The 24814-nt window shown below is 37.6% G+C and overlaps 1 protein-coding gene and 1 long non-coding RNA gene across 2 annotated transcripts; one reads left to right on the top strand and one right to left on the bottom strand.

Moving 5' to 3' along the window:
- Positions 1-669: 669 nt before the first annotated feature.
- LOC145657635 (uncharacterized) lies at positions 670-21200 on the bottom strand. The gene is made up of 3 exons (XR_014123510.1): positions 21062-21200; positions 17921-18111; positions 670-803 (listed from the first exon to the last, which is right to left on the bottom strand). It is a non-coding gene; the product is annotated as an uncharacterized LOC145657635 (long non-coding RNA).
- nansb (N-acetylneuraminic acid synthase b) lies at positions 20589-23818 on the top strand. The gene is made up of 6 exons (XM_027029801.3): positions 20589-20796; positions 21204-21419; positions 21558-21657; positions 21942-22096; positions 22395-22661; positions 22958-23818. Exons 1-6 carry the CDS (start codon positions 20665-20667, stop codon positions 23144-23146), a joined length of 1059 nt encoding a protein of 352 aa, XP_026885602.1. The 5' UTR covers positions 20589-20664; the 3' UTR covers positions 23147-23818.
- Positions 23819-24814: the final 996 nt, after the last annotated feature.

Below are 24814 nucleotides of genomic sequence, written 5' to 3'. Positions count from 1 at the left end.
GAAAATATTTAAACTTTTATTAAACAATAGAATCAGTTAAAACAGCAAAATGCACTGTTGCCAAAAATATTACCATGTATGCAATAAGCTAGCAAGGTCCACATCCTTCTAACCAAATTTTCTCCAACTTAAAACACAGGCCTTAAAACTCCATCAGGTAGGTACTATAGTAGCTATAAGAAACCCCTGTTCAGCATCAGGTGTTTGTGTGCAACACTGCATTTTAAGATAGCCTGAACCTTAAATCAATTCAGTGCACAAATATGTCCCAACAGTACCACAAATGCTGTGGTAAAATTTCCAAGACTTTCCAGAGCATTAGCCTCCTCCAGCACAATTGAAAGGCTTCCAGGAGAATGTGTATCACCTCTGGCTTCTGATACCGCCAGGATGGCTATTTTCATCCCTGGTACTCTTCCGTCTCCTCCTTGCTCCCTGTTAATTTATTTCTCTCTCTCTCTCTCTCTTTCTCTCTCTCTCTCTCTCTCTCTCTCTCTCTCTCTCTCTCTCTCTCTCTCTCTCTCTCTCTCTCTCTCTGGCTCTCTCTCTCTCCATTCTCCAACCAGGGGGCCAGCTTCTCCAACCTACAGAGGCCACCCAGAACTCTACTCCTTACACAATCACCTCTGTCTTTACCACTGCTGAAAGTGTGGCCTGAACTCACAAAACAACAAAAAATTATGCCTCCTCTGAACAAGTAACGTAATTACTTACCACGTGGGTCTTTACTGTTGAGGTGTACTCTATCAGTATGAAAGACCTTTTATAGCAGCCATTCTCCAGTGTTGTATTATGTCTGTCATCTGTAATAGTAACAGGTTCAAATTTGTTACTACAATAAAGCCTCAATTAGAACTCACAGCAAAGTTATGACAGAGCAATCATATCTTTTTTCAAATAAATTGTCACATCATTTACAAATTTCTCCAATCACGATTAGCACAAATGTACTGATAACATTATTATTACTACTAATTGTCATGATCAGTCCCTCCTGGGTTCAGTGTTTTGTGTTTTCCCTGTCTTGCGTTTTTTGGTTCCGTTCCATGGTTTCCTTTTCTCCTCCTCTCGTTTGATTTTCCACACCTGTCCCTCGTTACTAGTATTAAGTTCATGTATTTAAAACCTGTCTGGATCCCAATGTTTTTGCTGTTTATTTGAATGTGTTAGGCTTCATTGCGTTTATGTGAATGTGTTGGTTTGTACTCTGTGTATCCTAGCTGTTGTGTTTCTTAGCCCTGAGTTTTCCCTAGTCTTTGCTATAGCCTGCTTCCCCTGTTTGTCTCCGTGTGTTTGTTTTGTTAATCATATATTCCCATACTCTCCGTGTTGGCTCTTTGTCCCTGGACTGCTTTAAAGACTCTGATTTTGGATTTGCCCATAATAAATCTCACTCCTCTCCGCACATACGTCCGCCTCCTTACCGCTCATCGATACACTAATAGCATAAGTGTAAATTAAGTGGGGGAAACCTGCTTAATTATTAAATAACTCCACTATATTCTGGAAATACACTTTCTTCTGTTCCCATTCCAGGACTTTCATGGAATTTGGAGTAATATGATGGCAAATTCATGTAAAATGTCTATTTGGTTCACCATATATCAATTTTTGAAGCTCTATAACAAAAACAAATCAAATTGCAAATCACTCCACTATATTCCCGAAATACATTTTCTAATGTACTCCTGATATGATCTTTACTGTAGGAATTTGGAGTAATGGGACAGCAAAATTCTTGTTACATGTCTATTCATTTCATATATATATATATATATAATATTTGAGGCTCTATAAAATCATCAGATCAGATGTTAGAAGATCACACCACTATATTCTTGAAGAACATTTTCTACATACTCAGTGTATATATTTCAGTCATTTTTACAAAATGAATCTGTAATGTGAGTAGTGTGATTGCAAAATCCTGCAAAATGTCTCTTTCCTTAGTCTACCGGAACAAACCATAGATGGTCAAGGTTGGACAACATGGATCTAATGGAATGCTACCACAGCAGCATACCCAATAAAATAGGCTATATAAAGAACATAAGGGAATGAGGAGAAGACTTTCATTCACACTCACAGACAAGCAGTTAATCAGCACTGAAACATTGTAAAATGATGCTTCATATCACAACTGAAGATCGATTAAATAAAGGGTAAATATCACTGCCTAGAAAAACACCTACTACATCTGAGAAAGAATATAATGTGGATATGTTCTATGGTCCAGCTGTGGACATACAGAATATGATTGGGTCTAAGGAACTACTTTCAGCCATCTCCTATACATGGATGACATCAAGCTATATTCCAAGATTGAAAGACTCACTGATGCACCTGCCCAGGATCAACAGGAAGAACGTATGAAGGTAATTTGGTCAGGATCAGTGTGGTTGGCTGATAATACAAATAAGAAAAATGATTAGGACAGAGGAATTGAACTTCTACAAGGCAGAATATCAGACCTTCCAAATAACTAGGGATTCTTCAATCACACAGGCATGGTGCAGGCAGAAAGAAGAAGGACAGTAACCAAGTTCCTTCATAGGTCCTTAAAAGTCCTATGTTGAATGGGAACAATAATGCCAAAGCCATAAACACATATGCCTTGCCAGTCATCAGATACCCAGCAAGCACAATAAGGTGGCCAAGAGAAGAACTGGAAGTTGCCGACATATAGTTCAGGAAACAATGCATGTGGCACTCCACCCAAAAGCCAGAAACTGGGGGAAGGGGCCTACCAAGTGTTCGGACTTGGTAGATTTGGTTTGTTTAAAACGAATCCTGGTGTGATTGCTCCGTTATTGCAGAACCTTAGAGTAAGTGTGAATGCTTCCTTTCAAACTATGGTGTGCATCAAATAAGTAACCAAGACTACCTGAGGAGGTGGGTCTTGGTCCATTTCTAAACAAATTCTGGTGTGGTTAGTTTGACGTATGAACACAATACAAACCAAAGGTATCTAAATGAACAAAATAGGACATGATATCAAAGGATGCAATGCTAAACGTGCCATGACAGAACAGAGTGCATTGAAAACAAAAAAATGTTTCCATTACAGTTCAGTAAGTGCATTAGAAATGCATGCTGTCTTCTCTTTGCAGCGTCCCATCTTTGGTATGTGGTATATTTCTGCCACTGTTTTGATTCTTCTATCCATATTACCACCTATTTTGGTAAAATGGTGAAAATACCACCAAGTATACAGAACCATGATAAGGGCATTAAGCCCATAGACTATATCATATGTACATCATGTGACTTTTTTTCTTATTTTGGTTTGATTGTAAATTTGTGAGTGTAAACACTAAGCAAACCAGGACTAAAATGTAACAAAGTATTGTTCTCTTGTTTGGTCAAGACCAAGGGAACCGAACTACAAATATGAACACACCCCAAGATCCACTATTCAGGGTGAGAAACAAAACATCCATAAATGCATCCAAGCAAAGGCCCCCAAGGATGAGCTGATAGAGGATTGCCTCTGTCAGATGGGGAACATGGTCACTATGCAAGCAGAGGAGGTGCCATGAAAGGATAGGTCCCTCCATGTTAGGTACCACTGAGTGATAAAAGAAGTTGCTAACATAAGACCAAGACTGTGCCAGGTGTGATATGAGCACTGGCTCCCACAGATTCTAGATATGACAACATCAATCTCAGTGCAGAAGAGCACAACAGGAACAGCAAAAATATTACGCTGCACACTCAAACTCCCAGGCCTCTGGTAGAAGGCCTGAAACTGAGGAAAAATATATAACCACCCATTGGAAGGGTGGTTGCTATTTCATACGTATTTTCCATCCTATTACTCCAAATTATTACAATAAAAACACTTCAAAGTAAAATCAGTATATAAGAAAGTGTTGGTCAAGACAAAGGAATTTGTTATCCCATTACTCCAAATTCCTACAGTAAAAATGATTGAAAGTCATACTATGGGTACATAAGAAAGTGTATTTCAGGAATATTTTCATGATTGGCCACCCTTCTAGCATCCATGTCTCCACGGTTTCCCTGTCTGGTGTCTTTGTTTTGTTTTACTTCCTTGTTGTGGTTCTGTTCCTTAGTTTTGTTTTCTCTGCCCCTTATTTGCACCTGTGTCTTGTTTAGTGTTCAGTAGATCATGTATTTAAGTCCTGTGTTAAGTCTTGTTGCTGATTATTGTGAATCGAAGCTCATGTGTTAATCATAGCCTCCGTGTTAATTGAAGCCTATTTGTTAATTCATGCCTTCGTGTTTCCTAGGGTTGTGTTAATTCAAGCCATATGTAATTCTAGCCTCCATGTGTTTAGTCTGGCCCCTGTTTGTGTGATTCCTAGCCTCTTAGCTTAGTTATAGCCTTCAACTGACCCAGGACTGTGACTACATCTCTCACTCCGGATTTGCCCATAATAAATCTCACTCTTCTCCTCCTAACTGCTCACTGTTACAAATATAGTGGAGTGATTTGATAACAATTTATTTTATAGAGCTTCAACAAGTGATATGTAGTGAATTGCACAGAATACAGACAGTAAAACAGCAGTCACAATTTGATAACAATTTGATTTGTTTATTTTATAGTTTCAATTGTTGCATATGTAGAGCTGAATAGACATTTAACAGTATTTTTCCATCCCACTACTCAAAATTCATACACTAAAAATGCTGTCATACCATGGGTACATGAAAAACTGTATTTTGAGAATTTAGTGGAGCAGTAAAAACACTTTACTGTCATATTGTGAATATGATCATTTGATTTGTGTTTTTATGGACTTTTAAAATATACTGTAGTGAACTGATTATCCATCTGCACAATAAATTCTCTACTCAAACCTTGAGTATTGGTAGTGAGATTGAGCTTTTGGCATGAACATGGTACATAACAGCACCTGTATAAGTAAAGGAAGAGTTCAATTGTTTTATCTACATCAAAGAGATAGTCCAACTTTAAAACAAATGTTTACTAAGGAGGTTTTATTAGTGCAGTCATAAATGTCTATTTACCATGCACACAATGTGTCCAGAGAAAACAAATATTTAGAAAGGTTTCACCAGCCATCCTAAAATTAACATATCAAAGATACAACCCCACCATACAAACAGATATATATTTAATTAAAATGCCTTGCTACTTGAAATGATAAATGCTGTAGTCTATAACTGGTCATGTGCTACACTAACTAGCACAAAACTATCTATCATTATCTATCATTAATCTTCAAGTATTACTGAAGGACTTGTCTATTTTATTTCTTGCAAAAGATGTAATCAGCTTTACACTGGAGAAACCAATTGAAAACTTGCTGATTGTTCATAATTGTTCATCATAATTAAGGATGTAAAACTGCTCAACATAAACTGAAACTAGCTCAAAATCTTGGGTGTGTAATCACAGACATTTAAAGAAACAGGCTATAACCCCCCCCAAAAAAAATAATCCTCCAGTGTACAATCTGAGGCCCTTGATGAAAAAAAACAAAACAAAACAGGGTGATCCCACTGCTTGTCACCATGGTACAAACTTGAACATAGATCAAGTATTTGTATATGAATATGGGTTTTACTGTCCACCCTGAGCTCTACATTCAACATTTCCTGAAATATAGGAATGCTTTTAATACAACCCAATCCTCCTGCTATCAACTATCAAAAGTGATAGTGTATCAAGGCCAAAAAACTTGATAAACAATATCTTTCAACTCTTTCACCAGCCACCACAATACCCCTAATAGCATTTGTCAACCTTTCTTTCAGGAACACATTTTTAAAATATATCAACGTTTCCCTACAGTTCCTTCTGAGATGCTCACTAGCTTTACTATGACCAATCGCCTTTATGTCTGTGAAATAATTAATAAGTCCACAGCTTCTTTTGTCAGCTTGACCCTGCCCAGACCTCCATTCTTAAGGCTTGTGTACCTGCCAACTGATAACCCATTTAATAAATTAACTTTTACTTGTCTGCCATCTGTGTATCGCTGGTCATTCAGTGCAGGATTTTCTGGTTTTGATAAGACTTTTAAATTAGTCATAAAATTTGGCCAAATTCTTGTTTCTGCTTTATTGTGCAGAAAAGAAAAAACAAAAAGTGAACTATTTCTTGATTGTTTCTTTTCGGATTCACTACATGAATAAAAGATAAAGGCTCATTTTTTTTGTTTTTCTATTTTAGGATTAGAAACAGAAAACCAATTAACGAAAGGTACACGGACCATACGCGGACAGTTAGTTATGAGGCTGTGTACCTTTCCTTAATTACTTTTCCATTTCTATTCCTAAAATAATTAAAAAAAACCCTAAAAATGGCCTTTTATCTTTGATTCATGTACTGAAAAGAAAATGAAAGAAACAAAAAAATGGCTAATTTTCTGCATAAAAAAGCAGAAACAAGAATTCTCATAAGTTTTCATTATGTCTACAAAACCAATTAAAAAAAAAGAGAAAGAATTACCTTTGGCCAGCTTGCGAGGGTACTTATTTTTCCACAAAGCCCTCCACTTCAATTAATAGTACTTCAATTTGTGCTGTGTGCAGACATAAGCTAGCATTGCTTAGCAAGAAGAAATCATATATAATCTGCAAGACATTTATGTCGTTATATATGAAATGCTAGTGTGTTTATATACAATTATCATTATGACTATATCTGCTAATAAAAAAAATTAATTGCCATAGACAAATATGATATCGGCCACATTTGCCTGTTCCCTGTCATCAGGTCAAAGGACAAATATAAACTACCAGTGGTAAACTCGGTGAAGTTCAGGATCTCCACATTTAGGGGACTAACATCAAGCATGTTATTGAGAAACACCCATCGTATCTTAAACTGTGTGCTGCACAAATGCCAAGTAATATAAGCAAAATTCATAGTTATCTACATCTTTCTGTCAGGATAGACAGGGCATTTGTTGATTTTGAATGGTTTTAATACATGAATCAACAAGGCTCACATTACAGCTTGGTCACATTAGCCATAACATTAATAACCTTAATGCTTGTCAGTTGACATGCTATTCTGTTGACATTATATATGTTAGCACAAAATCCACCTCTGACTTTCCAGCCCAGTCCATAATAGCATGCATCCATGAATTAAAACTATGAATGATCAAAAACTCTCTATAATTAAATACAGAAAAAAAAACCTGTTGGTGAAATGACAAATTATACAATGTATCAGAGAGATCAACAACCATTCCTAGGAATGTTTGCATCCAGTTCGATTCCTTGCAAACTTTTGCTCTGCATTTTTCTATCTTCATAATATGACATACCTCCAGCCATTACTCACACTTATTAATGCTAAAACTCTGGTTCATGCCTTAATATTTTCTCTCCTTGATTACTGTCTCTTTGTATTTTGTGGTCTTCCAGCCTAAACCATTAAAAAATTTTCACTTTATTCAAAACTCTGCAGTTAGAATGATTACCTACAAAATTTACTAACATCAGCTCTATTTTTAGTAAGTTGCACCGGTTACCGGTCGCATCAAATATTCAGTATAAAACACTCCTCACTATCTTCAAAGACCTTAATGGGCTGGTCCCAGCTTATCTTAGGGAGCTTCTACATCCCTAAAACCCCTCTCATTCTCTCAGATCCTCAACAGCTGTCTACTTACAGGTCCTTACAATAAACTCTCCTCTATAGGTGACAGATCTTTCAGTGCTCTAACACCTTAACAGTACAATTCTACCTTTTTTCCCCATTACTAGTATTCCACTCTACAAAACAACCTCAAGAACCAATAAGCTCTGCCAAAATTGCACATATTTTTGACTGCGAACTAGTCCTAGGTTTTTCAAAAAAATTACACAAATCTGGTACACAGGTATTTAATAGAAGATCTAATAGCATAACTTTATCAGCAAAAAATGATGGAATTGCTCACGTTTCAGAAGACGTATCAGAATGGGAAACAACCAAATGATTTTATACAGCATTTATAGTGCTAAAGAGGACTTTGCATTGAGAGAATGTCTATTAATCACATTAGCCAAATATGTAGCTCTTTCTGCTTTTACTGATAACTGGTACTTATTCAGTCTCTCATTATTTCAGGTTTGTCCTCACAAATATGAAACAAACCTATGAATGTTCTAAACTAATATGCAAACACCCTACATATGCAAAGACATAACAGTATGTGCTGAGATACCATAGGCAAAGTAATTAACTCTCAATCATGGAAAAAGTAATGTAATTCCCATTCTTGACAACAAAAATAGCAAAGCTAAACTGAACCCAGTCTTACACTGATGAAATGGCCCTTCACTGATGAAATCTAATATTAAAAAATATATAGCTTTTGTGGCATTCACATAAGCTGAACAAGCTCTAATTCACTGAGAAAAACTGCTATAATAATGAAAATACATTTCTTACAAGATAAGAAAGAAAGGTTAATTAATAATTCCACCACCCTTCGACATTACTTCGATATATGATGCATGAAGGGAATGTAATCTTGTGAAACAGCAACACTGCTACGTTTGCATATGTGAGGTCATCGTACACAATCTTACACAATCTCAAAATCATGAATCTTCAATGAAGAATTTAACATAACTGAAGGCGCAGTCACAGTAAGAGCTGAATCTTTGAAAGGTGAAACCTGGTATTTTTTTTTAGTTAATTTGACTTTTCTGTAATTCTCAATTGAGGCAAATTTATTTGTATAGCATTTTTCATCTTCAGTGCCAGTTTGAAGTGTTATACAAGCATAAAAGAATTAAACAATAAAGTTCATTTCATCTATTACAACAGGAAGGTTTGGGCAAACAATTAAAAATAAATAGGAAAGAGTTACATATATAAATAAAACTACCGATTCAAGTGTCAGATTCGGAGAACAGACATAATTTAATAATGTAAAGCACAATTCACAGATGTAGTCAATAAACAAGCAGGGGTGAGAACCAGATGGCAGTAAACAATATGCAACAAAACCAGAGTAGGAGCAGAGAAGAGAGCAAAATCCACAGCAACAGGGAAAAGTGAAAAACCAGAAGGGCAAAACAGACAACAATGACAACAGCTCATATGACCAGGCAAACGAGACTTTGCACAGACTTACTGAAAAGGAAGGCTCATATATGGAAACACAAAAGGGAAAAAATACACAGGTGACAATAAAAATCAGGTGACTGGGAATGGACAGGAGGCTTGAGGGTAATGTAATCCATGGTGGTTTGTGTCCGTGTGGATGACATGACATTAAGTAGAAAATATTATACAATGAAATGCAATTGATTTAAATAGAAATATATATGTATATACAAAAATATATAAATGAAAAGTGTCAAAATAAGTTGTATAAATATATTAGGAACTAAAATAAATTCTAAAAATGAAGTATACTGAAAGAGTTACAAAACACTTTAGTTAAAAGTGCAGTGGTAACACTGAGCACTGAGCATGGTAGTCACCACTATTGCCATTACATATACTCTATAGCATTAGAGTATGTTTTACTGTTTGACGTGCTAAGAACTGAGAAATTTCAGAATAGCCACACAACAGTTAATCAATGTCTATAAGTGGTGTTTGATCAGTCTCATCTTTTCCTGGTTAAAAAGGACTTGAAGACAAACAGGTGGGCAGGTGGACAGACAGACAGGTTTGGTAGCAAAAGTACAGAATTGTAATCAAGTCTATTTCCAAAAAAATTACAAAAAGGGAACTGTAATCTTGTCACATTTATAATAATATGCTGTAATCAGTCTCCTTTTCCTTTTAAGAGCAATGTCTCTTCCCCAGCATCACATTTAAGGGAAGACAGACATACTGTCTCATTCTATTCCATTTCCTAGAGGAAGTTGTCTCCAGTCTGGACGGGAAGTCTTGGTGGGTCACATGCACGCTCAGATGGCAAGTGCATGATTGATTGTGTGTACGTGCTGAGCTGCATGTCATTTCTGTGTGACTGGGCCTTCAGGAAGTGGAGCCTCCATGCTCACTGCAGAATGGGAATGCTAGCTGGTGCATTCTGGCCTTCTTCCCTGGGCTTACATTCAACAGGCCGTTTATACTGAGAGATGGCTACTACTACATTGAGGGTGAGAATAAAAAATAGTTGAAAATAACTGACTGGATTAATTTCCTCATGATTGTTTTTTTTGTCCCTGAAGGCAGTGAGTCTTGTGTCCTTTAGAGAAGTGCCCAGAAAGATATAGAGAGAGTGAGAAAGAGACAGAAGGAGAAACAGAAAAAGACTTTAAAACACATTTATAACAAGATAGTATCCTGAGAGAACAAATGTTTACTAAGGAGGTTTTATTAGTGCAGTCATAAATGTCTATTTACCATGCACACAATGTGTCCAGAGAAAACAAATATTTAGAAAGGTTTCACCAGCCATCCTAAAATTAAAACATCAAAGATACAACCCCACCATGCAAACAGATATATATTTAATTAAAATGCCTTGCTGCTGGAAATGATAAATACTTTATCATGAATCTTCAAGTATTACTGAAGGACTTGTCTATTTTATTTCTTGCGAAAGATGTAATCAGCTTTACACTGGAGAAAAGAATTTAAAACTTGCTGATTGTTCTGTTTAACACCTTTGGACCATCATAATTAAGGATGTAAAACTGCTCAACAGAAACTAAAACTAGCTCAAAATCTAGGGTGTGTAATCACAGATATTTAAAGAAACAGGCTATAACCCCCCCCCCCCCAAAAAAAAAAAAAAATCTTCCAGTGTACAATCTGAGGCCCTTGATGAAAAAACAAAACAAAACAGGGTGATCCCACTGCTTGTCACCATGGTACAAACTTAAACATAGATCACTGGCAGACATCTTGAGTATTTGTATATGAATATGGGTTTTACTGTCCACCCTGAGCTCTACATTCAACATTTCCTGAAATATAGGAATGCTTTTAATACAACCCAATGCTCTTGCTATCAACTATCAAAAGTGATAGTGTATCAAGGCCAAAAAACTTGATAAACAATATCTTTCAACTCCTTTCACCAGCCACCACAATACCCCTAACAGCATTTGTCAACCTTTCTTTCAGGAACACATTTTTAAAATATATCAAAATTTCCCTACAGTTCCTTCTGAGATGCTCACTAGCTTTACTATGACCAATCGCCTTTATGTCTGTGAAATAATTAATAAGTCCACATCTTCCTTTTGTCAGCTTGACCCTGCCCAGACCTCCATTCTTAAGGCTTGTGTACCTGCCAACTGATAACCCATTTAATAAATTAACTTTTACTTGTCTGCCATCTGGCTTTGTGTATTCAGTGCATGATTTTCTGGTTTTGAAAAGACTTTTAAATTAGTCATAGAATTTGGCCAAATTCTTGTTTCTGCTTTATTGTGCAGAAAAGAAAAAACAAAAAGTGAACTATTTCTTGATTGTTTCTTTTCGGATTCACTACATGAATAAAAGATAAAGGCTCATTTTTTTTGTTTTTCTATTTTAGGATTAGAAACAAAAAACCAATTAACGAAAGGTACACGGACCATACGCGGACAGTTAGTTATGAGTCTGTGTACCTTTCCTTAATTACTTTTCCATTTCTATTCCTAAAATAATTTAAAAAAAACCTAAAAATGGCCTTTTATCTTTGATTCATGTACTGAAAAGAAAATGAAAGAAACAAAAAATGGCTAATTTTCTGCATAAAAAAGCAGAAACAAGAATTCTCATAAGTTTTCATTATGTCTACAAAACCAATTTAAAAAAAAAAAGAAAGAATTACCTTTGGCCAGCTTGCGAGGGTACTTATTTTTCCACAAAGCCCTCCACTTCAATTAATAGTACTTCAATTTGTGCTGTGTGCAGACATAAGCTGGCATTGCTTAGCAAGAAGAAATCATATACAATCTGCAAGACATTTATGTCGTTATATATGAAACGCTAGTGTGTTTATATACAATTATCATTATGACTATATCTGCTAATAAAAAAAATTAATTGCCATAGACAAATATGATATCGGCCACATTTGCCTGTTCCCTGTCATGAGGTCAAAGGACAAATATAAACTACCAGTGGTAAACTCGGTGAAGTTCAGGATCTCCAAGTTTAGGGGACTAACATCAAGCATGTTATTGAGAAACACCCATCGTATCTTAAACTGTGTGCTGCACAAATGCCAAGTAATATAAGCAAAATTCATAGTTATCTACATCTTTCTGTCAGGATAGACAGGGCATTTGTTGATTTTGAATGGTTTTAATACATGAATCAACAAGGCTCACATTACAGCTTGGTCACATTAGCCATAACATTAATAACCTTAATGCTTGTCAGTTGACATGCTATTCTGTTGACATTATATATGTTAGCACAAAATCCACCTCTGACTTTCCAGCCCAGTCCATAATAGCATGCATCCATGAATTAAAACTATGAATGATCAAAAACTCTCTATAATTAAATACAGAAAAAAAAACCTGTTGGTGAAATGACAAATTATACAATGTATCAGAGAGATCAACAACCATTCCTAGAAATGTTTGCATCCAGTTCGATTCCTTGCAAACTTTTGCTCTGCATTTTTCTATCTTCATAATATGACATACCTCCAGCCATTACTCACACTTATTAATGCTAAAACTCTGGTTCATGCCTTAATATTTTCTCTCCTTGATTACTGTCTCTTTGTATTTTGTGGTCTTCCAGCCTAAACCATTAAAAATTTTTCACTTTATTCAAAACTCTGCAGTTAGAATGATTACCTACAAAATTTACTAACATCAGCTCTATTTTTAGTAAGTTGCACCGGTTACCGGTCGCATCAAATATTCAGTATAAAATACTCCTCACTATCTTCAAAGACCTTAATGGGCTGGTCCCAGCTTATCTTAGGGAGCTTCTACATCCCTAAAACCCCTCTCATTCTCTCAGATCCTCAACAGCTGTCTACTTACAGGTCCTTACAATAAACTCTCCTCTATAGGTGACAGATCTTTCAGTGCTCTAACACCTTAACAGTACAATTCTACCTTTTTTCCCCATTACTAGTATTCCACTCTACAAAACAACCTCAAGAACCAATAAGCTCTGCCAAAATTGCACATATTTTTGACTGCGAACTAGTCCTAGGTTTTTCAAAAAAATTACACAAATCTGGTACACAGGTATTTAATAGAAGATCTAATAGCATAACTTTATCAGCAAAAAATGATGGAATTGCTCACGTTTCAGAAGACGTATCAGAATGGGAAACAACCAAATGATTTTATACAGCATTTATAGTGCTAAAGAAGACTTTGCATTGAGAGAATGTCTATTAATCACATTAGCCAAATATGTAGCTCTTTCTGCTTTTACTGATAACTGGTACTTATTCAGTCTCTCATTATTTCAGGTTTGTCCTCACAAATATGAAACAAACCTATGAATGTTCTAAACTAATATGCAAACACCCTACATATGCAAAGACATAACAGTATGTGCTGAGACACCTTAGGCAAAGTAATTAACTCTCAATCATGGAAAAAGTAATGTAATTCCCATTCTTGACAACAAAAATAGCAAAGCTAAACTGAACCCAGTCTTACACTGATGAAATGGCCCTTCACTGATGAAATCTAATATTAAAAAATATATAGCTTTTGTGGCATTCACATAATCTGAACAAGCTCTAATTCACTGAGAAAAACTGCTATAATAATGAAAATACATTTCTTACAAGATAAGAAAGAAAGGTTAATTAATAATTCCACCACCCTTCGACATTACTTCGATATATGATGCATGAAGGGAATGTAATCTTGTGAAACAGCAACACTGCTACGTTTGCATATACATAATGTGAGGTCATCGTACACAATCTTACACAATCTCAAAATCATGAATCTTCAATGAAGAATTTAACATAACTGAAGGCGCAGTCACAGTAAGAGCTAAATCTTTGAAAGGTGAAACCTGGTATTTTTTTTTAGTTAATTTGACTTTTTTGTAATTCTCAATTGAGGCAAATTTATTTGTATAGCATTTTTCATCTTCAGTGCCAGTTTGAAGTGTTATACAAGCATAAAAGAATTAAACAATAAAGCTCATTTCATCTATTACAACAGGAAGGTTTGGGCAAACAATTAAAAATAAATAGGAAAGAGTTACATATATAAATAAAACTACCGATTCAAGTGTCAGATTCGGAGAACAGACATAATTTAATAATGTAAAGCACAATTCACAGATGTAGTCAATAAACAAGCAGGGGTGAGAACCAGATGGCAGTAAACAATATGCAACAAAACCAGAGTAGGAGCAGAGAAGAGAGCAAAATCCACAGCAACAGGGAAAAGTGAAAAACCAGAAGGGCAAAACAGACAACAATGACAACAGCTCATATGACCAGGCAAACGAGACTTTGCACAGACTTACTGAAAAGGAAGGCTCATATATGGAAACACAAAAGGGAAAAAATACACAGGTGACAATAAAAATCAGGTGACTGGGAATGGACAGGAGGCTTGAGGGTAATGTAATCCATGGTGGTTTGTGTCCGTGTGGATGACATGACATTAAGTAGAAAATATTATACAATGAAATGCAATTGATTTAAATAGAAATATATATGTATATACAAAAATATATAAATGAAAAGTGTCAAAATAAGTTGTATAAATATATTAGGAACTAAAATAAATTCTAAAAATGAAGTATACTGAAAGAGTTACAAAACACTTTAGTTAAAAGTGCAGTGGTAACACTGAGCACTGAGCATGGTAGTCACCACTATTGCCATTACATATACTCTATAGCATTAGAGTATGTTTTACTGTTTGACGTGCTAAGAACTGAGAAATTTCAGAATAGCCACACAACAGTTAATCAATGTCTATAAGTGGTGTTTGATCGGTCTCATCTTTTCATGGTTAAAAAGGACTTGAAGACAAACAGGTGGGCAGGTGGACAGACAGACAGGTTTGGTAGCAAAAGTACAGAATTGTAATCAAGACTATTTCCAGAAAAATTACAAAAAGGGAACTGTAATCTTGTCACATTTATAATAATATGCTGTAATCAGTCTCCTTTTCCTTTTAAGAGCAATGTCTCTTCCCCAGCATCACATTTAAGGGAAGAGAGACATACTGTCTCATTCTACTGCATTTCCTAGAGGAAGTTGTCTCCAGTCTGGACGGGAAGTCTTGGTGGGTCACATGCACGCTCAGATGGCAAGTGCATGATTGATTGTGTGTATGTGCTGAGCTGCATGTCATTTCTGTGTGACTGGGCCTTCAGGAAGTGGAGCCTCCATGCTCACTGCAGAATGGGAATGCTAGCTGGTGCATTCTGGCCTTCTTCCCTGGGCTTACATTCAACAGGCCGTTTATACTGAGAGATGGCTACTACTACATTGAGGGTGAGAATAAAAAATAGTTGAAAATAACTGACTGGATTAATTTCCTCATGATTGTTTTTTTGTCCCTGAAGGCAGTGAGTCTTGTGTCCTTTAGAGAAGTGCCCAGAAAAATAGAGAGAGAGTGAGAAGGAGAGAGAAGGAGAAACAGGAAAAGAGAGGGTGAGAGAAAGAGAGAGAGGGAGAAAGAAAGAGAGAACACTTTTGTAAAAGACAGGTGAAACCACAAGCATATGCTGGTGGCATGAAGGTATACTGGTGAACCTCTGATCACTTCAACACCCTGAAGACTCACAGAAAAATCACAGAAAGTCATCTCCATCATCACGTAAAAAGACACACACACACACACCCCACACACACACATGCACACACCCACACATACAACCCCCCCCCTCCACACACACACACACACACACACACATACAGGGCAACACAGCAGCCACCTCTGTCTCTGTGGATACCTGTTCCCTGCCTCTTAGTGCCATCCTTACATGTTCATGTGTATGAGTTATCATCAGAGTTTCCCCAGGTCAATAGAGAAAAAAAAGTTGCTGCATTGCATGGGTAGGGGAGAGAGGGAGACCAACTGCCAGCACATGACACCTGAGGCAGTTCAACATGTGCCCATTGCTTTTAGCCTAAGAGAAGCTCACATGGTGGAGGAAGATTCCATTTTCACATGAGCATGAGCAGAGCTGATAAGGATGTTAGTATGCAAAATAATTAGATGGTTGGAGAGAGGGAAAGCAAGTTTCAAATTTCAAGTTTCAAGTTTGGTTTATTCATCACATACATAGTCATTAAGAGAAGACATTAAGAGAAAGGTTGGGGAAACATTGTTTGTGTGTAAAGAGGGTTTGCCATATATCTGGATGACAGGCTAATTAAAAGTAAGAATATAAAATGTTTTGAAGCTAACTTTTGATTGAGTATTTATCAGAAATCCCTCACCACACCCCTCTGAAGTAATAGTGCATAAATAAAAGCGTAATAATGCATTACATCTTAAGACAAAGAAAAAACTGGGAGTGTACTGCTTTTTTCTCCCACATCATCTTTGAAATGACCTATTTCTATTAATGTAGGAATGTCAGATTTACTTACTTAAAAGTAATGCTTTCCAGAGTAGATTCTGTGCAAAGATGAGTGATGTGAGTTTTTGTTTGTAAGACATAACTTACATGTCAAAATAACCTACAGCATAACATGGTAATTAAACATTCATATATTTGTGCAATATGACATTTAAACAGCTCAAATGGAAGTGTAGCCTCACTACATTCTGTTCCTGATTTGAAAAGGTTCTTGCTTCTTAGAATCTTAATTAATGCGCTACTGCATGGCCTTACATGTGAAGTGCAAGAGTGGCATGCTGCCTTTGTCCTGTCAACAGCAGTTAATAAATAATAAGCACATAGCATTTGTGTCAAAACAAACAAAAGAATACCATAGCGTATGGCTCACGAGAATGTTGTCTGATCTGTTATTTTTGTGTCTGATATCTTAGAGTATGATATCTTATTGTCTCATTTTGAGATTTCCCAGCAGAACCTGCAGTGCAGTGAATCATGCCGAGTTAGATTTACTGTCTCAGAATGGCTACATTATATTAGTTACTTCTCTCTGTAACAAAGTATTATAACACAGTGCAGTTTAAATTCTTATAACCACATACAATTACTTCATTAGAATTTTGTTATTTTGCATTACTCTTATGTCTTGGTTAAGCCTCTTAAGTCTAAGAACATTTTCTCTGTTTTGCATATTTTCTTAAATTCACATTAAAGGTTCTTACTTATATCTTATGTTTCATAGCATATGTTTCCTAACAAAATGTTCACACCATCTCAGCTCTCTTCCTAATGTGATACCATGTGACCTAGAGCACTGCATAAAGAAATAATATTTCATGTGAAAACATACCTTTAATCATGTGAACCAATTGTTTTGGTGTTTGAAATGGACAAAGTTGGCTGGTCATTCAGCAGGAAGTGATCCTCAGAATCACACTTTGCTCATATTGACGACATCTTGATCTATTCCTCCTGCTGGGACCAACATGTGTGTAATGTACAGGCTGTCCTCCTTACCCTTTTGCAGAACCACCTCTACTACAAATTAGAGAAATGTGAATTTCACCACAGGGAGGTGAGTTTTCTAGGATACATCATCCGGAAGGGCAGTGTACGCATGTAACTGTGCAAGGGGATGCAGTAATGGGCTGGCCAAGACCATAGACACTTCGGGAATTACAGAGTTTCCTGGGGTTTGCAAACTTTTACTGAAGGTTTATTAAGTCCTTCAGCACTCTGGCCAGGCCCCTCACAGATCTGCTTCGAGGACAGGCCAAGCAGATAAAATCGACCACCGAGGCAGAGAAGTCTTTCGAGGACCTTAAAACCACGCTCCTTACTGCCCCGGTGTTACAGCAACCAGACCCAGAGAAGCCTTTTGTAGTGGAGGTAGACGCATCGGATGTGGGTGTAGGCGCTGTGTTGTCCCAACACAGGGGAATGTCAGGACAGCTAAAACCCATAGTCTACTTTTCCAAGAAGCTAAGACCGTCAGAGAAGACTTACAGAATAGGGGATCGAGAACTCCTGGTGATGAAACTTGCATTTGAGGAGTGGAGACATTGGCTGGAGGGAGCACGACACCCCTTCACGGTGATCACCGACCACAAAAATCTGGAGTACCTCCAGACCACCAAGAGGCTGAACTCAAGGCATGCCCGGTCACTCTTCTTCCCTTGGTTTGTTTTCCGCATCACCTATAGACCGGGAGAGAAGAACGTATGGGCAGACCTGCTCTCTTGACAACACCACATAGAAGCCCAGTTGACCAGCCTGGAGCCAGTTCTCTCTCCCTCCTGCTTCTTGGCTACATTAAGATGGGATTTCAATCGACAGATAAAAGCAGCCAATCCCCATCTGCACTGTCCACCTAGCCATATCTACATTCCCCCAGACATCGCACAATTGTTAAGCGCTCACTACTGGCGGCCAAACATGAATAAAGACGTGGTGAAGTACATGGCTTCGTGTGCAGATTGCGCTCACAGCAAAATGCCACGCATTCCACCTGCAGGTAAGCTGTTCCCCCTACCCACCCCTCTGCCCCACTGGTCTCACATTGCGATAGATTTTGTTACAGACCAGCCTGTCTCCGAAGAAAACACAGTCATTCTGGTGATAATAGATTCTCTAAGATGGTACAGTTTATTCCTTTAAAAGGTCTAGGCAGTGGATCTACTCTTCCGCCATATGTTTAGACAGTTCGGTTTCCCAGAGGACATTGTTTTGGACAGGGGACCTCAGTTAACATTGCGGGTATGGAAGGAGTTGCTTGGGAAACTTAACATCAACCACCGCTCTACCCCTGGAATTCCCCTATGTCCAATCAGCTGGCGGTAGAGTAGTGGTGTTGACGCAGCGAACAAGTCTGGGAGGATACTCATCAGTGGTTGCGCAAAGTGATCTCAGCTTACAAGAGAAAGGCTAATAGGAGGCGATGGGAAACTCAGCAATATGGGATAGGGCAGAAAGTGTAGGTAGCTATGAGGGACAGCCGAGTGGGCTCTACGGGCAAGCTGGCAGCCAAGTACGAGGGCCCGTACACCATAACCGGGCAAATCAACGACATGACCTATCAGGTAGGCTTGCCTGGAAGCAGCAGGGCATCTCGATCCTTCCACGTATTGGCCCTGAAGAGGGTCAATAGAGGGTAGTGGTAGAGGTAGAGGGTCCCCTCATGGAGGAAGGTAATCCCTCAGGGGCTCTGCCATCTTACAAGGTGTATACCTTGCTCAATTCTCAAAGGAGAGGTACAAAGCTGTAGTACCTAGTGGACAGGGAGGGGTACGGCCCGGAGGAGTGTTGCCTCCCAAACATTGGACCCTGACCTCACCACCTCCTTTCACAGGAAACATCTGCGGAAGCCTGCTCGGTGTTAGCCGGGACGACCGCACTCTAGGAGACTCTCATGGTTGGCCGGTCATCCAGCTGGAGGGACACCCACTCCTGTTTGGAATAACACCACCTACCTGCCCCGCTCCCAATCACCTACCTATTAATTGTGTTCACCTGTTCCTTATTCTTTATTCCCCGCTATTTAAAACCGGAAGACAGTGCTGCACATAAGCTGACCATGAAGCTGCGTTCGACTACGAAAGACGCAATGCTACTACTGTAGCATCTTACTGTTTCTTCTTTTTCGTTAGTCCTTTTAGACTGTGACTGGACATGGACAATAAAGAGCACTTACCCACAACCTTGCCTCTTGTCACAGAAATAAGTTTACCAAAGTGTTTGGTTCACAAAAGAAGTGAAATATATGAATAAAGTAGAATATAAATGTATAATAAATGTCTAAAATAACAGATTGTATTGATACTCTATGAAGCTTGATATGTAATATAAATTCAAATTGTTCTATCATCTTTGAGTAGGCCTTTTGATAATCATGTATGCTAAGATATATGGATTCTGTAATTTTATGTTCAGATGAACACTTTTTTTCTACACAAACCTTAATAAATGATGTATTGATGAATTGTGATAAATGCCCCAAGTACAAGTGATCCCTAAGTACTATAAATGCTACAAGACTGCTGGTACCACACCCACTGAGAAACTATGGTAGAGAATTCCACTACTGTACTATTGCAGACACACTGACAGGAAACCTGGCTAATATAGCAATGTTTTTAAAATGTTAAGTCTCTTACCTTACTCATTCACAGATGATAATTATTAGACCAATACCTACTGAGTGAGCCTGTCAGTGCAGCCAATCATTTTTTTCATTCATTTTAATTTATTTTTAATTAATTTAATTTACCTTTTTTGACTTGTTATACATTCCAAAAATGAAATGTTCTGTTTCATCTGTTTTCAGTAGAAAAGGGATTATCATCTGAATGTATGATTTGTGAATAATTTTCAATTGCAGCTGAGTCTGCAACTCAGAGTGCACTTTTTTCAGTTTTATCTCTTCCAAAACTTTGTTTTAGTTTTTGCACTTATAAAAAAGTCCGTTGTAGACTATTATTAAGTCTTGCACTCAGCATGTCTTTAAAATGTTCTCATGTTGTACACTCAACTGTCAAAAATATGCACACACACGCACGCACACAAAACCTGTGTACGTGTCATTTACTTCCATGCTTGCTGTGTGGGGGAGGTGGAACATCTGAAGCCTATAAATTGGTACCTGACTCTGATGTAAGCCCTTTCAATAGTGAAAGCTCACTGCTGAGAAGATTGCAACTTGTGAAGCTCAAAGTCTCAAAATTATATGTTGGCATCTAAGCATAATTTTGAAGATGTCTGCTGAGTTTGAACTTTGTCCAGGAAGAAGAATTGGGGGCTCCAACCCTTGTTTCATCATTGCAGAGATTGGTCAGAATCATCAAGGAGACATTGAGATTGCCAAGGAAATGATTCGCATGGCTAAGGTACTGTAGTTGAAAAGTTTGCAGAGCTTTTTTTTTTTGCTTCTAGATTTTATTTTATTTCTATAAATTTTTATGGCAGGTAATATTATTTGATACATATGAATTAATTGGGCTAAATATCAAGAAAGTCATAGTTAATGTAAAGCCATTTCATTCACATAAATAAAACAGTCCAGAGCAATAATGCCTAAGCAAACCAAAAATTCACAACTGAATGTGCAGTCCATTTAACAAAGCATGTACCATAAAAGTATTATATACTTACCTAGTATGTTAAACAGAGTCAAATCACTTTTGGGATCGTTGCATCTCTCTGGTACACTCTGGTTTAAAGGGACTGACTATTTGTACTGCATTTCATATGCTATCTATCTTTCTCCTCCTCTATCTTTCCCCCACCCATCCAGGACTGTGGAGCAGACTGTGTTAAATTTCAGAAAAGCGAGCTTGAACATAGGTTTACTAAGCGAGCGCTAGCGCGTCCTTACAATTCTCCTCATTCCTGGGGAAACACTTATGGGGCTCATAAGTGCCATCTAGAGTTCAGCCATGAACAGTACAAAGATCTACAGACGTTTTCCAGAGAACTGGGAATTTTCTTCACTGCATCAGGCATGGATGAGGTAAACAATTATTAGTACACTTTCATGAGTCTCAAAACTTACTGTAGTACCAGCACTGTGTGGTCTGCATATAACCATATCAAAAAAGAATCATGTGAAATGATAATCTTTGTGCATTCTTATGTTTGTCATTAAAAGATGGCAGCTGAGTTCCTACATGAAATCAATGTGCCTTTCTTCAAAGTGGCCTCAGCAGACACCAGCAACATCCCTTACCTTGAGAAGACAGCCAAGAAAGGTAAAAGTGTCTGACCTACAAAAAAGGTAAAAGTGTTTGTCCTATAGCTTCAGCAAGGGTGGGAAAAATTGTAGTACTCAATTTTCCCTGTCGGAAACATAATTGAGTAAAGGTGGGCACAAAACCAAGGAAAGGACTCCAACAAGTCCAAATAAAATTAAACAGAACTTTAAACTCTCTCTCTATATATAGATCATGAAATGATCATAAATCATTATAATTTTTTTGATATGGTACACAATGTTAACTGTAGTAATGGTGCATATTTGGACTTGTGTTCCAAGGCCGCCCCATGGTGATATCCAGTGGTATGCAGTCTATGGAGACCATGCGCTGTGTTTATCAGACAGTGAAGAAGCACAACCCAAATTTCACCTTTCTGCAGTGTACCAGTGCCTACCCACTGGCCACAGAGCACGTCAACCTGCACATCATCACTGTGAGAATCTCTCACTTGTTGTCTTGGTGCCATTACTCCATCAACTTCAGCCACAGACTGCCCTGAATTGCACTTTTAAAATAAAATATTAATTGTTTAATTATAATTCATGCATCAGTCATGCATCATGCAACAGTCAGCATCAGTATTTTAATACAGTTATCCCAAAGGTTCCTCTTTTGGTAATTGCATAGTGATAGGTGTAGCTCAGTATAGGGTGCTGTGTTATAAGCTTTTCCCTTCCAAACATGTTTACTTGCAAACCACGTTAAATTTAACTCTCTACTCTCTGATGCAGGAATTCCAGAAGGAATTCCCAGACATTCCGATCGGCTACTCGGGCCACGAGGCGGGCATCAGTGTGTCCATTGCCGCAGTAGCTCTAGGTGCAAAGGTTGTGGAGCGTCATGTGACCTTGGACAAACGTTGGAAAGGTAGTGACCATGCAGCATCCCTAGAGCCAGCCGAGCTAAAAGCACTGGTGAGCGAGATCCGGACAGTGGAGCTCTCCATGGGTTCACCACTCAAGCAAATGCTTCCTTGCGAAGCATCCTGCCACAGCAAGGTCTGACAATAAATTTAAGTTCTGCTTTAGTACTTTAGTATGTCTCTTTCCATTGTTTTTTTCTAATGTACAGGATTACTTTTAACTATTTTCTATCAGTCTCACCCAGTTATGTCTCTGGCTTGACAATACAGAATATCGTGTTATCAAATAAAAACAATAATTACATTAGATCTATATAACTATTCAAACATGGCTAGCTTCCCAATATCATTTGTTATATATATATATATATATATATATATCAATTCATCTATTTATTTATTTATTTTTATTTTATTTTTTTCTGGTTTCAGTTGGGTAAGTCGGTGGTGGTGAGAAGGGCAGTGCAGAAGGGTATGGAATTAACCCTTGATATGCTGGGAGTTAAGGTGGCAGAGCCACAAGGAATACCACCACAGTATATCTTCAGACTGGTGGGAAAGAAAATCACAGTGGACGCAGAGGAAGATGACACCATAACTAATGACATGGTTGAAGACTGATGATTATTTCATTCAAATTATCATCTTTATTCAAACTTTGTAAATGTTTTTTTTTTCCTATGAAAATTGGATTTATTTCATCTTCCCTATTTGCAAAGTATAACAACACAGTTGTGCTGATTTTTCTCCTATGTGTATTTACAAAAATGTATTTTAGTACTCATTTTTTAAGGTAATGTAAGGGGTACCTGCATTAACTCTAATAATAAGGCAAATCTTGAAGCATAAAATTCAGCTCATCATATTTACCATTCCTATCTTAGATTAATGTAGCGCAGAGGTTTTGTATATCCTCCTTGCTGACCCTGAGACATTTCTATATTTCTTCTTTCTGTTTTATCCACTGACCACTGCAAGAATAATTATTTACAAAAATAATATATTACATTACTTATATTGCATCGAAACAAATAATTTTAGGTAAATATATCATACAGTTGTTACCACTGTGTGTCACGGTACGGCCACTCCCCCCGAACGTCTCCTCGTGTGAGCGTATGTGTGTGTATATGTGTCCGTCAATGTGGCCACGAGTACGTGTCTCAGTCCTGCTCCTCATTGTGTCGTTATCATATGTGTATAAAAGTCTGTCATTTACGCGTTTGTATTGTCGGTGTTTGACCCAATTGGTGTGTGTGTTGAGACGTGAATGCTATGTGTGCAAATAAACGTATGTTCATATTTCACGCGACTCGTCCCCGCGGCCTGCTTGAACCTCCAACGTTACAAAAACACCGACAAAGGTTCCGCCTAGGAGGTGCCACTCGGGTGCGAGCAAGCCTTCCCGTGCGGCATAAAGAGAGGCGACCACGTTCGAGGAGGAAACGTATGTCTATGTTTCACACGACTCATCCCCGCATCCTGCTTGAACTTCCGATGTTACTGTTTTTATACCAGTATGTCAGGTTGGGGGAGAAAAAAACAAAAACAAAACAAAAAAAACCCGATAGATAAAAACGCAAAAACAACAACAAAACACCCATGCATCCACACTGCCAGAGGTTTTTGAAAGAGAATGTGTCCTAAAAAACTTTATGTTGCTTGAAATATTTATTACATGATTAAGTTAAAGGAAAAGGGAAAAAGACCCGAACTATTAATAATGAACATAATAGAATAAAAGAATCCACAACTGTTAAATAAATGAATTCACAAACAGGTAATAAAGGACTGTAGAAGGTTTTCTGGCCCTGATTTGAGGAGAACTATAGTAGAACAAAGATCACTTACTGAGAACTTAGAGTCTTTGAATTAGCTTATTACATTTACATTTACAGTATTGTCCAGCGGTACTATCATATGAAAGTAGCCTATATAATGATAAGCAATTAGTCTACCTAGCTATATAGCTGTCCTAGCTAGTTTCAGCTAGTTTCTAATGTCACTGAATTGCTGCATGTCAATTGTGATTTAAGGAGACATTACAACTAAAACAAAATAAATTTCCACTCTCAGCACATAAAATATTTTGTCCAAACTCAGTTACTGTGTCCTCTGTGATTGGAGCCCAAACAATGTCCCCCCCCCCACTTTGGCATTTGACATCTTGATTAAAAATAACCTGTTAAATATTAACTTGGATTCTGCCTAGCCATGGAAACATTTCCTAGGATTTCCTCCTGTTGCAGTGAATGTTTGGTGCTTGAATGCTGCATGAATGCAAAATGT

Source organism: Electrophorus electricus, chromosome 4 (genome assembly GCF_041902795.1).
Source record: "Electrophorus electricus isolate QZ-2024a chromosome 4, ASM4190279v1, whole genome shotgun sequence".
In the NCBI taxonomy this organism is placed as follows: Eukaryota; Metazoa; Chordata; class Actinopteri; order Gymnotiformes; family Gymnotidae; genus Electrophorus; species Electrophorus electricus.
This window is presented reverse-complemented; position numbering and strand designations above follow the sequence as displayed.

Excerpts from the sequence above, each read along its gene's own strand:
- nansb (XM_027029801.3), top strand. The coding sequence starts at position 20,665 with ATGTCTGCTGAGTTTGAACTTTGTCCAGGAAGAAGAATTGGGGGCTCC. Across the intron at positions 21,420-21,557 it reads CTGCATCAGGCATGGATGAG|ATGGCAGCTGAGTTCCTACA; the intron begins GTAAACAATTAT and ends TGTCATTAAAAG. Across the intron at positions 22,097-22,394 it reads TCAACCTGCACATCATCACT|GAATTCCAGAAGGAATTCCC; the intron begins GTGAGAATCTCT and ends TCTCTGATGCAG.